The 17,538-nt window shown below is 41.9% G+C and overlaps 1 protein-coding gene across 7 annotated transcripts in view; it reads left to right on the forward strand.

Moving 5' to 3' along the window:
• The window catches only part of USH2A (usherin), a gene marked incomplete at its 5' end in the record, with an annotated part of 433,145 nt that overhangs the window by 325,800 nt on the left and 89,807 nt on the right, over nucleotides 1-17,538 (forward strand). For all 7 annotated transcript variants that reach the window (XR_014562720.1, XM_083732918.1, XM_083732919.1 and 4 more), the window contains 5 exons: nucleotides 1,817-2,040; nucleotides 3,857-4,067; nucleotides 4,158-4,355; nucleotides 6,388-6,542; nucleotides 7,337-7,535. Coding sequence is in view for 6 of the 7 variants with exons in the window: in XM_083732918.1 (XP_083589044.1) it covers nucleotides 1,817-2,040; nucleotides 3,857-4,067; nucleotides 4,158-4,355; nucleotides 6,388-6,542; nucleotides 7,337-7,535 (987 nt within the window). The remainder of the gene's footprint in view (nucleotides 1-1,816; nucleotides 2,041-3,856; nucleotides 4,068-4,157; nucleotides 4,356-6,387; nucleotides 6,543-7,336; nucleotides 7,536-17,538) is intronic.

Here is a 17,538-nt window from a genome sequence, read left to right on the forward strand (position 1 = left end):
TTGCTTGCCAATAGTGGCTCTGAGGTAAAACATTTGCCTTTGCTTAAAAAAAAAAAAAACCACACACACACACACACACACAACACTATCCAAAACAATACGTGATGCAACCACAGTCTTGGCTGGGGGACAGGAAGGTAACGTTAAACTTCAACTCATTATCACATGGTTAGGCCTAGCCTGTGAACATATGAGACTCAATGATTGCTGCAAACAGACACTGCTGTGTCCTGTGGCATGTGCTAGGGTAGGGGGGTGGATGCTGCATCCAAGAATATTGTTGGGACTCTGCTGCTTTGTTGGTCTTGAGAACCCATCGGTGGATGTGATATTATCCTACTACACAAAGCCATTAGATCCACAGAACTGTATCGTAAGGCAGAGGCTGAAAAGGGAGGATAAGTCTGAAACAATTCACTTACACAACACCCTGCTGTCACCATTGTCAGCGCAATACCGAGTGCTTCATGTTTAATATTAAACTTTCATAATAGAATCCAACTGACGGGCAGAATAGGAGGATGGATTTGGTCCTCTCATAAATAAATCATCTCTGCCTGGCACTGCATGTTTGTAAGATTGAACAGTTCTACTTTAAAATTTTGACCCGGACATGAAACCATTTACTATCCTACAGACCCCCAGTTATTTGAACGTAACGTAGCAAAAATTCTTCAGTTATTCGCATTGAGCTAATTATACCCTGTGCTATAGCCCCAGCTAGGATGGTCCTTGCAGTATAATTAAGAGAAGCCTCTCTGTGAAATGTATGCTCATCCAGTTTACCGTTCAGAGGTTACTAAACATGCACTAACATCCCAGGATTTATTTCTTGATAGTATCCTGCCTCATCTTATGGAACATGATTACACAGCTGCCCCAGGGAAGCCAGATGGTATCACTCCAAGAAGTCTCTGCTGTAGTAGAGACACAGACAGCACCCTGGCACAAACTTCATTCAAACCCCTGACTCCTGTCTACTTTGGAGAGGGACAGACAGATGGGGTGGATGGGTATCCCACAGGTACCATTCTTTTTCTAGCAAGGCTTTGGGAACTTGAAGCTGCGTATTCCGATTAAAATTATTTTGCCATCTAGTCCAGTATTATCTACGTGCTCCAATGGGCAGCGACTCTCCAGTCTCAGACAGACAGAGCTGCTTCCTATGACCTGCTCCCTGATTCTTTTGAACCTGAGATCTTCTGCATGTGCTCTTCAGTTGACCTAGGACCCCCTCCCCATCAGATGCTCTTGACCTCTAAATCTTTGCTGTCCTCCTATCACCAGCTTCTCTCCAGTTTAATCTTCTACTCATTGCCAATTCCCACCCATCTTCTCTCCTCTCTTATTTCTCTTTCTTTCTCACCATCAGATTGTTTATTAATGTGGAAGCAGGTTCACAGCAATTTGTCACAATTCACTTATTTCTAGAACAAAACCTATTTTCTTGTTTTTTCCACAGGAGTGAAGAAACTGGTTGAGGGGCCAGTCGTCACTACATTTTGTTTTGAAATGTCAAATGTTCACACCATGTGGCTTAAGTAGTTGTGCACTGCAGATGTTAACAGCTTCTTTCTGTAGTGTATCTGCAAGCAGAGGCCCATGTCTTTCCTTATCACTGGAATTAGCTTCTGAACAAAGGCTTTACCAGTTTAGTCATCTTAAATTCAAAATTAAGTACCACTTTAGTTACCTTTTCCCTTGTATCAGTAGCTGCCACATTCAGACATTTTTATGTTGTATTTTATAGCATTCTCTGTACTTTCCCCCACTTTCTCCCCTTTTCGCATTCATATATAATGTTTTATTGTTGCAGGAATGTTCTGTTGTGGACATGAATATGTGAATATGTCAAGTACCATATGCTGCTCAGCTTCCAGTGGTGAGTCTAAAGCCCACATTAAAGAGAATGACCAAGTGCCATTAAAATGCTGTGAGGCTGAACTTATTCCAAAGAGCGAGGAATGTTGTAATGGACTTGGATATAATCCTTTGAAATATGTTTGCTCTGACAGGATTTCAGCTGGAATGATGATGAAGGTAATTGATAGAAAACCTCTTGGTGGTTCTGATTTGACAATGGAAAGAGAAATACATTGTTCATAACTATTTTTGTAAAATAGGAATATAAAAACTCCTGTGTGCATTATTCATTTTCACATTACATCCATATTAATACCGAATGAGTTTGCCATGATTGATGTTATTGCAGTGAATTCTAAAGGAATTAATAATGATTAGCTGCTTCTTGTGATGTGTTGCTCAGCACTTCAGATTAGTCCAAGGGCTGAAAGTTAGTATTCCAACTGGGCTGGGTTGTGTGTGTGTGTAACTACCTTCAGTTGTGTTGCCAGTTCTTAATTCCTGCTGGCACTACTTCGTATAGTCTTAAACTCTGGTGCATGATAGACTACTGTCCTATTTTTGCAGATCCCTAATTTTATTTTATGTGATGGCTGCTACATAGGGGGCCACTGAGAAGGGCTTCCAAACTAAAGATCAGTTTCATTTGCTGCAGTCCAGTGGTAGTCCAAAAGTTCCCAGGTTCAGTCCTTGACTTTGCCAGGTAGAGCTGCCTAAAACACTGGAAACCTGCTGCCAGTCATTGTAGACAATGCTGAAGTAGATGGCCAATGGTCTGAGTCTGTACAAGGAAGCTTCCTATGTTCATTAGTCAGCTCCTTCCCAAAACTACTGTTCCAAGAGTTCTTTGGCAGAGACAGGGAACAAGTTGGCATTAAGTTGATGCAGCAGGATGTGTGGAATGAACAAGAAGGGTCAAGCACTGGTAGATGCTGAGTAGACACTGTAGTTATGGGTATGCTCTGCGTTATGAGATGAAACACTGCAATTCAGTATTGATTCAATTATTTCAGTAGTTCTCTGTTTTCGTCTTAGTCTTGGAGACAAGCTAAAAATGCCCCATTGACTACAATTTAAGAATCATAGCCCTGCATGACTGGGAAAATGGGAGAGGGACTCCACACAGACTTATATGTTAGAACTGTGCAACAAGATTGCTGTATTTTGGGTGCCTTGCTTTCCACACAACAGCAGAATATCATGTGCTAATTCTTTTGTGTAAAAAAAAAAACAATTTTGAACAAGATCTGTGGATCAGTATCATTTTAGGAAAATGCATGTGCTTCCCTTGTATTCTCACTGGTCACAATGTGAAGGAGGAATCTTCAGTTCTAAAAAAAAAGTAAGGATTCAGATTGTGATGGATGCACATTGGGTGTGCGTGTGGACTACACTGATCTAGAAATCAGAGTACTAATTTATTTATGTTTTATCAATACTTTTATACCCCTGAATAATAACATTCCCTTGGCAATTTGCAAAAGAATACCGTAATTAAAATGTAAATACAAAAACCATAGGGTTGGATTCAGACTTCATTCATACTGCTAGAGGAGGTAAGGTGACTTTTGCCACTTTCCTCTCTCCCCTTGCATCTCCTCCTGCCACCTGCTCCAGAACAGTTAGGGAGATGCTGCTTAGGGCTGCAAGGTAAGTGGGGTGGGGGAATAATTATGAAAATATGCCACCCCTGCACTAGCAGGATTTCTCCACTGGGATGTAAGGAGTATTTCCATGTGTGGAAGACAAACTGTGGAAGCAACCCATTATAACTAATAGCCACAATATCATAAAAGCTGTGGAAAACATGCAGCAAGATTTAAATTACTAAAAAGCCTGGGAACATAAAACAAGGTCCTTGCTTGACTCAGAAAGGCTGCATGAGAATTAGTATTGTGGGGTGCCTTTGAATGTGTGTAAGAGAAAGCAAGGTGTATGTGTTGGATTAGATCATTTTTACATGGACTAAAAAGCTTGGGAACTGGTTTTGTAGGTAAAAGAAGAATGCAAAGCTAGCACTCTGTGCCCTATATCCATGGAAGCAACAGCATACTGTGGGCGATGTGACTTCGACAAACATGCTCACATATGTGCTTGGATAAAGAGTTACTGGGATAATACAGAGAAGAACGGAGATGGAGGCATATGCCCAACTTTGGAGGAGACGGTCTACACTGGAGGTCCGACTCAATATTCATTCACAGGTAAACCATGTCTCATCTACTTTGTTGGCAACATTTGCATGTAAATGTCCAAGTTGGTTGTCGTCTTTTGACAATGTTTTCTCTTTATAGATCTGAAACTAGAACCTCATGTCACCTATGAGTACAGGGTAGCCACATGGAACAAATACGGAAGAGGATTAAGTGAAATTGGCAGGGCTACTACTAAACAAGATGTGCCTGAAGGTGTAAGTCCACCCCAGTGGACCAAAGTAGATAACCGTGAAGACATAATATTTCTAAGCTGGAAAGAACCTCGGCAACCAAATGGTATTCTGATAAAAACTATTGTATGATCTGATGCAGAGTTGAACATAGGAAGCTGCCCATATACCAAGTTAGACCATTGGTCCACCAGCTTAGCATTGCCTTCACCTATGGGTAGTGGCTCTCTAGGGTTTGGGACAGGGGTCTCTGCCAGCCCTACCTGGAGATGCCTGAGTTTGAACATGGGACCTTCTGTATGCAAGGCAGATGCTCTGTAACTGAGCCACACCCTTCCTTCAGTGTTTTTGTGCCCAATGGGCTTGCTATAGAATAATAAATACTTTAAGTTCATCAGCCATGTATTTGTCATGATTCCAGAGAGATTAAACCTGCATTTCATATATGTCTTCCATTAGCAGTCCGACAGCCCTCAGCAGAGAAGTGTCAGGCTGAAATGGTGGAGATTTATCACACATAACTTCTGCAGGACACTCCAATAATGCTTTACACACTTATTGTCATGACTTGCAGATTGATAATTTAAAGTGAATAGTTTGTACAATAGGGTTGCCATATTTCAAAAAAGTTGTTGAGCTCCCGCCCCCCGCCCCCAATACATTTTTAAAAACCTGAGTTTTTGAGCTATTTTTTAATGAAATTTGCCAAAAACTGCACTTCTGACACGGGCTGCCATACATCCAGCGATACCTACCCAAATGCTGTTTGCAAGTGCCAAATACCAAACTTATGGCAACCCTGCAGCAACTAACGATACTGTTCAGTATCACCATGTGCTGCATCAGAAAAAGTATGTTTGAACCCACATGATTTGATGCAAGAGGCATTTTTAGATTTGGTCTGCTTTCAGACTTGCTCACAGGAAATGCCCCATGTTCAAATTGACAAGACTTTCACACTGGCCTCATTCAATTCAATGTTAAATGGTGATTTAGTGTTATATGAGTGATATATTATGATGTAATTAAGTATTTTGTCCCAACTTTACACTGTGGTTCATCCCTTGCTTATTAAATTGGCTCCCAGTACGTTTCCGAGCACGATTCAAAGTGTTGGTGCTGACCTTTAAAGCCCTAAACGGCCTCGGTCCTGTATACCTGAAGGAGCGTCTCCACCCCCATCGTTCAGCCCGGACACTGAGATCCAGCGCCGAGGGCCTTCTGGCGGTTCCCTCATTGTGAGAAGTGAGGCTACAGGGAACCAGACAGAGGGCCTTCTCGGTAGTGGCGCCCGCCCTGTGGAACGCCCTCCCATCAGATGTCAAAGAGATAAATAATTACCTGACATTCAGAAGACATCTTAAGGCAGCCCTGTTCAGGGAAGTTTTTAATATGTAATGCTGTACTGTTTTTAACACTGATTGGGAGCCGCCCAGAGTGGCTGGGGAAACTCAGCCAGATGGGCGGGGTATAAATAATAAATTATTATTATTATTATTATTATTATTATTATTATTATTATTGAAACAAACCATCTTCATAAACCATGGTTTGAAGCCAGCTTGTTTCAGTAAACGGTACTCAAGACCAACCACAGTGTGTCCAGGTTTGGCTGTAGCTCTGAACTGCAGCAAAAACTTTCCTTCTCCTTACAGCCATACTAAAGGAAGAAAAGGATGGAAGGGAGTGCATTACCCCATCTTGTTCATGCAACAGTAAGCCAGGCTTCCTCAACCATGGCCCTCCAGATGTTTTGGCCTACAACTCCCATGATCTCAAGCTAGCAGGACCAGTAGTCAGGGATGATGGGAACTGTAGTCTCAAAACATCTGGAGGGCTGAGGTTGAGGAAGCTTGCACTAAGCCATAGTTTCATGTTATGTTTGAACAAGGCTGGGATCTCCTTAATTTCACTTAAAGTCACAAAGACTTTCTAATTGGATTTGTACCTGTTTTGACTTTCCTTCTCTCCTCCCTCACACCCTGCCCACAATTTAGTACTAACCCTGATTGCAAGCTGCTGCCAGGCATGACTCTTTCCTTATAATATTTTGTGAAAATAGTTTGTCACATGAATTCCTGGTATATATATATATATAATCCAAAAACATTATTTTCCCTCTCCCCCCTTATGGCAAGGTATCATCATTCATTACATTATTCTCCGAAATGGGATTGAGCGTTTCAGAGGAAAGGAACTGAGTTTCACAGACACTGGTGGTATTCAACCATATCAGGAATATTCATATCAACTGCGTGCATGCACTGCTGCTGGTTGTGCGGACAGTAGCAAGGTGGGTTAATTCTTCACTGGAGGGTGGGAGCAGCTGTGGGGAGATACTACAACAATATATTTGGACAAGGAAGCTTCAACATTGGTTTTTCTGTTGTACATATTCTCTTCATTGTCAATGTTTCTAAGCTTCTTCTCATTCCCTTTGGGTCAATCTGTTCCTTCAGCTGGAAGCACCAGGCAGGAGACCTTTGCTGCCCCTCCCTTCCACCACGCAATAGTACACAGTCTGTAGCAGCCGGCAGAGAGTGCCTAACACCTCTCTTACCAGCTGATGTATGAGTGGCCCTCTGCCAGCCAGGAAAGGAAGTAATCTATTGGAAGCTGAGGAAGGGCCAGCAACTCTTTCTAATGGCACCCCAGCAAGTGGCAAGGGGAGCAGTGGCATCAAAGTTTATGCCAATGTTTACTGGCGATAAAAAGCCCGAAGAAATGAGGCTGTTAAAATGCAGAGACACTGATGAACCATATGGAAGGGTGTTATCAAGAGTTCCATGGCAAGACAGCCTGCTCTCCAGATTTTCCTCTTGCCTGGCGCTATGCACTGAAGGCAAAACGTTGTGAATCTGCTTTGATAAATTGTACACCTAGACTCATGCGTAAACATATTCAAGGTCAGATTTTGCTGGGGTGTGTGTGGAATAAACCAAGGGGAGAAAAGTAACGTACTACAGAGCCATGGTAATGATATGCCAGAGCAAACAACAACATTTTAAACTAGAAGTGACATTCTCATTGATCAAGGTATCTTCTGTACTATTACAATAAATTGCTGTCTAATTCATGTGTGTTCAGGTAGTTGCAGTCACTGTCCAAGGAGTCCCAGAGAATGTTCAGCCACCAACAGTTACAGCTTTGAGTGCAGTGGCATTGCGTTTGAGCTGGATGGCACCCAGGAAGCCAAATGGTATCATCCGAGAATACCAGATCAGTCAAATGGGGAAAGGTCTTATATATACTGACACTGCAGGCAAGATGCAGCATACAGTATCAGGTAAGGATAGAAAGCTCCTTAAGCAAAATGCTCACCGGTTATTTAGCAGTCAGACTTTTTAAATGTTGCAGTCGCATTTATTTGATGGTAAGTCCCTTTGAGGATAAGACAGGGGTTTGGTTTGCCCACATAGAATGATGTAGTGGAATCCTGAGGTGCCAGAGTGGATGGTACAATTTCAGACTCCAGGTGGAGGTTGCCTGTTTCATAGCGCTGCTACACTTTTAAATCCTTGCAAGTGGAAAATCTAGCATAGCTGGGAGACATTTTCTGCCCAGCTTTTTCACTCCACCCTGTATTCTTTCAGGGAATTGGACTGTATGTGTTCATGTAGGAAGCCATTCCAAAACATGATTCCTGAAGTTACAATCTGATGTGGTAAATTGTACTCTGCCATCGAATAACTTTTCCTGTGACATTTCTCTTACATCATGCACTGCATAGAATTGGGATGTAAGAACTAACAGTGTTTACACTTGGGCAATGTTTCCCATTTCAGCAGCACTTTAGGGCAGGTTTTGGGTGGTAAACTCAACATGGTTTTGGCATGATAAACTTTTCACGATGGAAACACGTGTTGATTTTGCCACATAAAGCCTTCATGCTGAGGGAGGGTGGAAGCTTTTGAACATAAGATTAAAATAATCACATTTCCTCCTTATGGTGTTGTTGTTGTTGTTGTTTAGTCGTTTAGTCGTGTCCGACTCTTCGTGACCCCATGGACCAGAGAACGCCAGGCACCTCTGTCCTCCACTGCCTCCCGCAGTTTGGTCAAACTCATGCTGGTAACCTCAAAAACACTATCCAACCATCTCGTCCTCTGCCGTCCCCTTCTCCTTGTGCCCTCCATCTTTCCCAACATCAGGGTCTTCTCCAGGGAGTCTTCTCTTCTCATGAGGTGGCCAAAGTACTGGAGCCTCAGCTTCACAATCTGTCCTTCCAGTGAGCACTCAGGGTTGACTTCCTTCAGTATGGAGAGGTTTGATCTTCTTGCAGTCCATGGGACTCTCAAGAGTCTCCTCCAGAACCATAATTCAAAAGCATCAATTCTTCGGCGATCAGCCTTCTTTATGGTCCAGCTCTCACTTCCATACATCACTACTGGGAAAACCATAGCTTTAACTATACGAACCTTTGTTGGCAAGGTTATGTCTCTACTTCTCAAGATGCTGTCTAGGCCTGTCATTGCCCTTCTCCCAAGAAGCAGGCGTCTTTTAATTTCGTGGCTGCTGTCACCATCTGCAGTGATCATTGAGCCCAAGAAAGTAAAATCTCTCACTACCTCCATTTCTTCCCCTTCTATTTGCCAGGAGGTGATGGGACCAGTGGCCATGATCTTCGTTTTTTTGATGTTGAGCTTCAGACCATATTTTGCGCTCTCCTCTTTCACCCTCATTAAAAGGTTCTTTAATTCCTCCTCACTTTCTGCCATCAAGGTTGTGTCATCTGCATATCTGAGGTTGTTGATATTTCTTCCGGCAATCTTAATTCCGGCTAGGGATTCATCCAGCCCAGCCTTTCGCATGATGAATTCTGCATATAAGTTAAATAAGCAGGGAGACAAAATACAGCCTTGTCGTACTCCTTTCCCAATTTTGAACCAATCAGTTGTTCCATATCCAGTTCTAACTGTAGCTCAGGGGCGCCGACTTATAAAAAATATTGGGGGGGCCCATACCGGGGTCCTGCCCCGGGAAGTTTTCTAAATTTTAGATGAAAATTAGTGAGTTTTAAAGTTTTTTTAAAGTATTTTAGAGTCATATGATCAACATTAGAACCCCGAAAACTCGACTCTCTATAACTCCACACTCCGGGAAACTCGACAAGCCTGAAACACTTTTTGGCTTTGGAAAAAAAAAAAAACCACGCACGGTATTTTCGTAAAAAGCTAATTTAATTTACAGTAACAATTATGCTTATAGACTATTACAGAGCAGTGAATATATAGCTCTGAAAAGACTGAAATGATATTTAAATAAATCCTAAACTATCATTAAAAGAATAAAACATAAAATATTGCTGTCGCACAGTAATAGCACTTTGATTAATAAGTGAAACAGCTAATTTAAGCTTACTTTGAATAAGGCTGAGGGTTCATTAAATAAATATAATATCTCAAAGTTAATGCTTTAATACAGTTAATAAAGTTAATACAGTATGCCTAATACTGTATGTAAATACTGTAATACTGTATGTAAATAACGGGCTTTAATTGGGTCTTACACCCTAAAAATATTTAAGTATTTGAAAATAACTAATACAGTACTATAGTAATATAGAAATACAGTACTAAACTAGTACTAATATTTCAAAACTGAAAATTTAACATTATGTATTTAATTCTCTATTTTATAAAGATTTTTAATATCTGACAGTGAGTTTGGAGTAGCCCAATGCAAAAATCCTGAGGATCCATGTGGATCCATGCTTTGTAACCACGTTTTTGCACCACTGTGACCCTAGGCAACAGTGGGTGCGTGATTTTTTTGGTGCAAGATGTAGCCATGGACATGCTATGTGATCTGATGGTGAATTTGGGGTGACCCAGTGCAAAGATCCTGAGGATCCATGTGGATCCGTGCTTTGTAACCACGTTTTTGCACCACTGTGACCCTAGGCAACAGTGGGTGCGTGATTTTTTTGGTGCAAGATGTAGCCATGGACATGCTATGTGATCTGATGGTGAATTTGGGGTGACCCAATGCAAAAATCCTGAGGATCCATGCTTTGTAACCACGTTTTTGCACCATTGCAGCCCCAGGCAACAGTGGGTGCGTGATTTTTTTGGTACAGACTGTAGCCATGGACATGTAATGTGATCTGATGGTGAATTTGGAGTGACCCAATGCAAAAATCCTGAGGATCCATGTGGATCCGTGCTTTGTTACCACGTTTTAAATGGGGAGGGAAGGAAAAACACAGAAGGGAGAAGAAGCACAAGAGGGGTGTGCGGAGAAGCAGCTGGCTAAGAATGCAGGGGAGGAGTTTAACGGGGTGGGGGGGAGGAAAGGAAGGCAAAAGTCCCCCCCCCAAGCCAGCCCTCTCTCTCTCTCTCCCACCTGCATCCCTAGAGCACGGAGAGGAGGAGGTGGTGGGCTGGAGCCTGCACGCAGTGTGACTAGGAAAGAATTAGAAGGAAGGACTCAATCCTTTCCTTAACCCTCTGCTTGCCAGGAGGGCAGGGGATTCCCTGCTCTTTGTTGAGTTTGAGCAAACGCAGCAACAGAAGCGGGTGGGCAGTAAGACCCTGAGGCAGAATGCAGGAAAGCAGCAGCTTCCGCCTTCCCTCCGCCCGACCGCCCGATCTTATTTTTGCCTGATTTTTGCCTATTTTTGCCCCTGCGCTCCGGCGAGTCAGCTCCAGGGACCACACATTCGCTCAATAACACGCACAGACATTTCCCCTTACTTTTTAGGAGAAAAAATCTGTGTGTTATAGAGCGAAATTTACGGTAATAATTTTCTTAAATTATTGGGGGGGCTCTGCCCCCCCAAACGAATTTTTGAGGGGGCTCGGGCCCCCTCAGGCCCCATGGAGTCGGCGGCTATGCTGTAGCTTCTTGTCCCACATAGAGATTTCTCAGGAGACAGATGAGGTGATCTGGCACTCCCATTTCTTTAAGAACTTGCCATAGTTTGCCGTGGTCGACACAGTCAAAGGCTTTTGCATAGTCAATGAAGCAGAAGTAGATGTCTTTCTGGAACTCTCTAGCTTTCTCCATAATCCAGCGCATGTTTGCAATTTGGTCTCTGGTTCCTCTGCCTCTTCTAAATCCAGCTTGCACTTCTGGGAGTTCTCGGTCCACATACTGCTTGAGCCTTCCTTGTAGAATTTTAAGCATAACCTTGCTAGCGTGTGAAATGAGTGCAATTGTGCGGTAGTTGGAGCATTCTTTGGCACTGCCCTTCTTTGGGATTGGGATGTAGACTGATCTTCTCCAATCTTCTGGCCACTGCTGAGTTTTCCAAACTTGCTGGCATATTGAGTGTAGCACCTTAACAGCATCATCTTTTAAAATTTTAAATAGTTCAGCTGGAATACCATCACTTCCACTGGCCTTGTTATTTGCAGTGCTTTCTAAGGCCCATTTGACTTCACTTTCCAGGATGTCTGGCTCAAGGTCAGCAACCACACTACCTGGGGTATACGAGACATCCATTTCTTTCTGGTATAATTCCTCTGTGTATTCTTGCCACCTCTTCTTGATGTCTTCTGCTTCTGTTAGGTCCTTTCCACTTTTGTCCTTTATTATGGAAATCTTTGTACGAAATGTTCCTTTCATATCTCCAATTTTCTTGAACAGATCTCTGGTTCTTCCCATTCTATTGCTTTCCTCTATTTCTTTGTATTGCTCGTTTAAGAAGGTCTTCTTGTCTCTCCTTGCTATTCTTTGGAAATCTGCATTCAATTTCCTGTATCTTTCACCATCTCCCTCGCATTTTGCTTGCCTTCTCTCCCCCGCTATTTGTAAGGCCTCATTGGACAGCCACTTTGCTTTCTTGCATTTCCTTTTCATTGGGATGGTTTTCGTTGCTGCCTCCTGTATAATGTTACGAGCCTCCATCCATAGTTCTTCAGGCATTCTGTCCACCAATTCTAAATCCTTAAACCTGTTCCTCACTTCCACTGTGTATTCATAAGGGATTTGACTTAGATTGTATCTTACCGGCCCAGTGGTTTTTCCTACTTTCTTCAGTTTAAGCTTGAATTTTGCTATAAGAAGCTGATGATCTGAGCCACAGTCAGCTCCAGGTCTTGTTTTTGCTGACTGTATAGAGCTTCTCCATCTTTGGCTGCAAAGAATATAATCAATCTGATTTCGATGCTGCCCATCTGGTGATGTCCATGTGTAGAGTCGTCTCTTGTGTTGTTGGAAAAGCGTGTTTGTGATGACCAGCTTGTTCTCTTGACAGAACTCTATTAGCCTTTGCCCTGCTTCGTTTTGATCTCCAAGGCCAAACTTGCCAGTTGTTCCTTTTATCTCTTGACTCCCTACTTTAGCATTCCAATCCCCTATAATGAGAAGAACATCCTTCTTTGGTGTCACTTCTATAAGGTCTTGTAAGTCTTCATAGAATTGGTCAATTTCAGTTTCTTCAGCACAAGTATTTGGTGCATAAACTTGGATTACTGTGATGTTAAAAGGTCTGCCTTGGATTCGTATCGAGATCATTCTATCATTTTTGAGATTGCATCCCAGTACAGCTTTCGCCACTCTTTTGTTGACTATGAGGGCCACTCCATTTCTTTTACGGGTTTCTTGCCCACAGTAGTAGATATGATGGTCATCCAAACTGAATTCACCCATTCCCGTCCATTTTAGTTCACTGATGCCCAGGATGTCAATATTTATTCTTGCCATCTCATTTTTGACCACCTCCAACTTACCCAGGTTCATGGTTCTTACATTCCAGGTTCCTATGCAATATTTTTCTTTACAGCATTGGACTTTCCTTTCGCTTTCAGGCATATCCGCAACTGAGCGTCCTTTCGGCTTTGGCCCAGCCGCTTCATCAGCTCTGGATCTACTTGTACTTGCCCTCCGCTCTTCCCCAGTAGCATGTTGGACGCCTTCCGACCTGAGGGGCTCATCTTTCAGCGTCATATCTTTTATATGCCTGTTGTCTTTGTCCATGGAGTTTTCTTGGCAGGGATACTGGAGTGGCTTGCCGGTTCCTCCTCCAGGTGGATCACATTTGGTCAAAACTCTCCACTATGACCTGTTCATCTTGGGTGCCCTGCTCGGCATAGTTCATAGCTTCTCTGAGTTCTTCAAGCCCCTTCGCCACGGCAAGGCAGTGATCCATGAAAGGGCCTCCTTATGGTACTGTGTCCCAAATCATGAAAATGAATACCTTTTTTCTCTCTCTCTCTCTCGCCTGATATTGGTCTCCTAGAACAATATGATTTATTATGCTCTTATCTCATTCCAAATTGGGATGTGAAACATAAGATTTGATACTGCCATCAGCCCCTCTCCAAATTACATTCTTTTACATCTGTATGAATAGTTGGGGTTTTGTTTGTTGCTAGTGTTTCGTGCTTATAGATGTTGGGTTATCAGCGGTGCATCATTTACCTCTGGATCCTCCTTGTATTACATACCTGCAGTGGACATCAGTGATTTTCCTGTAGACAGTGTGTGTGTGTGTACGTGTGTGTACATGTACACACACACACACACACACACACACACACACAGTGTTTACATTTAAGAATATCTGAATATTAAGTGGCATATAAATATCTGAAATTATAGATACATGCAGTGCTTTTTTCTGTGGGGATGCAGGAGTATGCATACCCCTAAACATTTTTTGAATCTAAGTTTGGCCTCATTGAGGGGCAGTATTTCAATATGTATTTCTCGAAGCCACCAACATGAGTCTGACCAAACTGTGAGAGGCAGTGGAAGACAGAAGTGCCTGGCGTGCTCTGGTCCATGAGGTCACGAAGAGTCGGACACGACTAAACGACTAAATAACAACAACAACAACATTTCAATATGAGTAGGAAAATGAGAGTACCCCCAAACATTTTTTTAGAAAAAAAGCACTGGATACATGTGAGGTTCTTTTTTAAAAATTGTTTTGTTATAATTTCCAAATTCCTTTTATGAAGATGAAGCAAAACCGTCGGGCACATCCTGAGATGTCGGGCCAGGGGACCCAGTCATAATTTGTCATTGGACAAACACATTGACTGTTCTCCCTATATTACATAATCTGCCTAGTAGTAGTAGTAATTGTAGCAGCAACAGCACATTCACAATACACTTCTATTAACATTGCATTGTCAGTCTAGTGTAGAAATGTCATGTTTAGCCAACATCCGATGCCAATTAAAATATTTTTATTCTATTGGGCTTTTCTGTGGGGACTGATGAGGGATATTCTGTTGGATGCATCCGTGCCTCAAATGTTGTTGGGGAATGTTTGGTATTTGCTGCAAAAACTCTTGATAATGGCTGTCACCTGCTGTTTTACACCCCCCCCTTAATTGTTAGATTTTTATTTTTTGTTACAGCTTTTAAATCATTGCGACCTGCCCTGGGATCATGAAAATGAACAGCATGATATAAATCAAACCAACCAATCAATTAATTAATTAATATCCAGTGTTAAGTGATGGCTTTAAAATACTAGACAGAGCCTCACTGGTTGAGACCAAAGATCCATGTAGTCTAGCAGTTAGTTCCCAATGGTGGCTGGCAATATCATAGAATTAGAGAGTTGGAAGGGACCAGGAGAGTCATCTATTCTAGCTCCCTGCAATGCAGGAATCTTTTACCCATTGTTGGACTTGAACCTATGATCCTGAGATTGAGTCTCACAAATGTACCAACTCAGCTATCTGTGCTTCTGGCAACCTTAAAAGCAAAGCATGAAAGGCAACAATCCACTTCTTGTTGCTGTTTGCCATGCTGGCCTGGACTAGGAATTTCCTTTGTCTTGAAGCAGAATTGCCAAAGAATATTTCTGTTGTCTATAGCTTTAGTTAAAACAACCCCACTCTTCCAATGGCATTTTTTGGGTATTGAGCAAGAACCTCCCCTTACTGAGCAAGGCAAGAGTGCCTTTTATTCCACCTCAAGGTGGAATAGTGCTTTTTCTATGTGATAATTACTACACTCTAAATTCATGGTGTTCACTAAAACAACTGTACTTACTTCACATATCTCAGATGTTTGAACTGGCCATCGTTTCAGGCCCCTGTGGACCTGTGTTTTGATTTTTCTCATCTTCAAAAAACCTCTGCTGTTCCCAGAGCAACAGTTGAACGTTAATGAAGCTGTAGCATTAGCGTTCCCTGAGACTTTCAATCCGAGTGCCTTACAAATTGCAGATGAGGAGGCTTGCACCTTGCCACGGCACCATTGTCTTGCTGCTTATTTTTAATTACATCAAAGCTTTGGAAACATGATCCCATAAATGCTTTGTGGGAATAGCGGTGAATGTGCTCGTCATGTGAAATCCATAAATTGCTTATAATCCTCTCAAGATGTTAAAAAAAGCATTAAGTAATTGAAGACAGGAAGTCCTCAGTTAATTATTTAGAGGTGTTATCAATGCTTTAAGTAAACTGAAGCATTTTCTGCTATCGCATGGAGTAGAATGCCACTGGGAGCGAGGGGCACCAGCCATCATCTTCTCATATTCTCTAATGCAAACAGCCTATGGCAGCTTGTCAATAAAAGACCTTTTTATATCATTTATTAGTGAACACTTCCAGTACTCTGTACAGAACAATTTGGATGACAGTTATGGCATTGTTTCACTTTGTGTTACTACTCCTTTACAAATGGTCCTGCTAATGCAAGCGGGGGCGGGGGGATGGGGAGGGAGACTAAAATAATTAGGGGGCATTCTATTAAAAGAAAGCTAAGACTGCCCTCTTCAGCAGCAAGAACAAGAATTCATTTTCCCCAGTCTGTTTTTGCATCTCAGATGCTTCCAGAATAATGGAATTTCTGAAAAGATTCCTCTCTCCGTGTTACTAAAGTTATTTCATAACAGGCACATCCACTGACATACCTTTCATTGAACATATTTTATATGTTGTGCAGAATATTTTGTGACTGAAATGGTTAGAGAATTTCACAAAAGTGGAAATTCCCAAGGGGGATAGCTGTCTGTTGTGCAAAAAGAAGAAGAATTCCTGTAGCACCTTAAAGATTCACATGTTTGTTGTGGCACAAGCTTTCGTGGGTTATATCACCCATTTGTTTGTTTGTTATTATTATTTCCATTTATTAGTCATCTAATGAACAATATTATTTAGACAAAAACAGTGGCAACAATGCAGGCACTTCCCATGCAAGGTTTCACTGTAGTACATTTGTAAATTGGGCAAAGTTGTGGATGTGGAATAATATATGCAAACTGATGCAACAATATCCTGAGAACAGCAAACTCATGCATTTGTTTTAGACTGGGACTTAACAAGGCCTGATATTTGAAGGGATAAAGGTATGATTTCTGCCCTCACACCTACATTATTAGTTTTCGTCTTCAGATTTCTTCCTGAGCTACCAAATTTCTTTCTAAACTCACTCATTTACAAAGCAGTTTGAGGATTTGGCAGCAGTACTTTAAAAAGAAAGAAGGGTGTGTGTGTGCTCATTTAGACATGATTCCAAACCAAGATGCATCAGGCTCACAGCCTTCCTTCTTCACCTCTGGCACAAGTGTGAGGAGGTGGTCAGCAAAGTCTGCCCAACTGACTAAACTATGGTTAATCAAAAACGGAAGTTGAAACTTCTTATCTCATTTTTATGGTCATGCCAGAGGAGCATATGAGCTGGAGGCTTGCTTTGGCTTCTGATGCTAAACCATGAATTTGTGTTATATCTGAACCCAAGCAGAGAGCAAGAGTGAGTGAAAATACAGAAGAAAAGGTCTCCTGTGCATGCACAATGTTTTATTCCAATTTATTATTCGAATGAATATGCAGTCTTCAAGAAATGTTCTTATTTGTTTTTATTTATATATTGCAAAATTTTCACTCAGCCTTCTTTACAAATTCCAGATGGGTTTTGGAATTATGCCCATTCAGCAAACATTTTGGCAGAATTGGCCATCCATTGGTCTCTTTGTTGTCCTCTGAGAAAAGATACACAGGCAGGACAACTCTGTTTTTAACAGCTTTTGCTAATTTAAACTTCCAAATCATTCCAAAACAATTCCTAAAGAGGCAAGCCTTATCCTGAAAGAGGGCCCAAATGAAAAGCAAAGTGGTGATTTTTATGTGTGGAAAGACCCCCATTTAAAACTTTCGTCTCCTGCATACCCATGAGGTGATCATCAGCTGCCCCCCCCCCCCCAGATTCAGCTCTCTCCCATCTATGACATTGGGACAATAATAATGAAAAACCACCCATACGGTCTTCTTTTTTACACCATTTTTTCCAGTCTGTACTAAATGGTTGTAAATAAATAGTGCTTTCTAATAAATATTTACTTTTAAAAGTGAATGAACATGACTCCCTTTAGGGGAGTTGAA

Source organism: Podarcis gaigeae (genome assembly GCF_964106915.1).
Source record: "Podarcis gaigeae genome assembly, chromosome: 3".
NCBI classification, from domain to species: Eukaryota; Metazoa; Chordata; class Lepidosauria; order Squamata; family Lacertidae; genus Podarcis; species Podarcis gaigeae.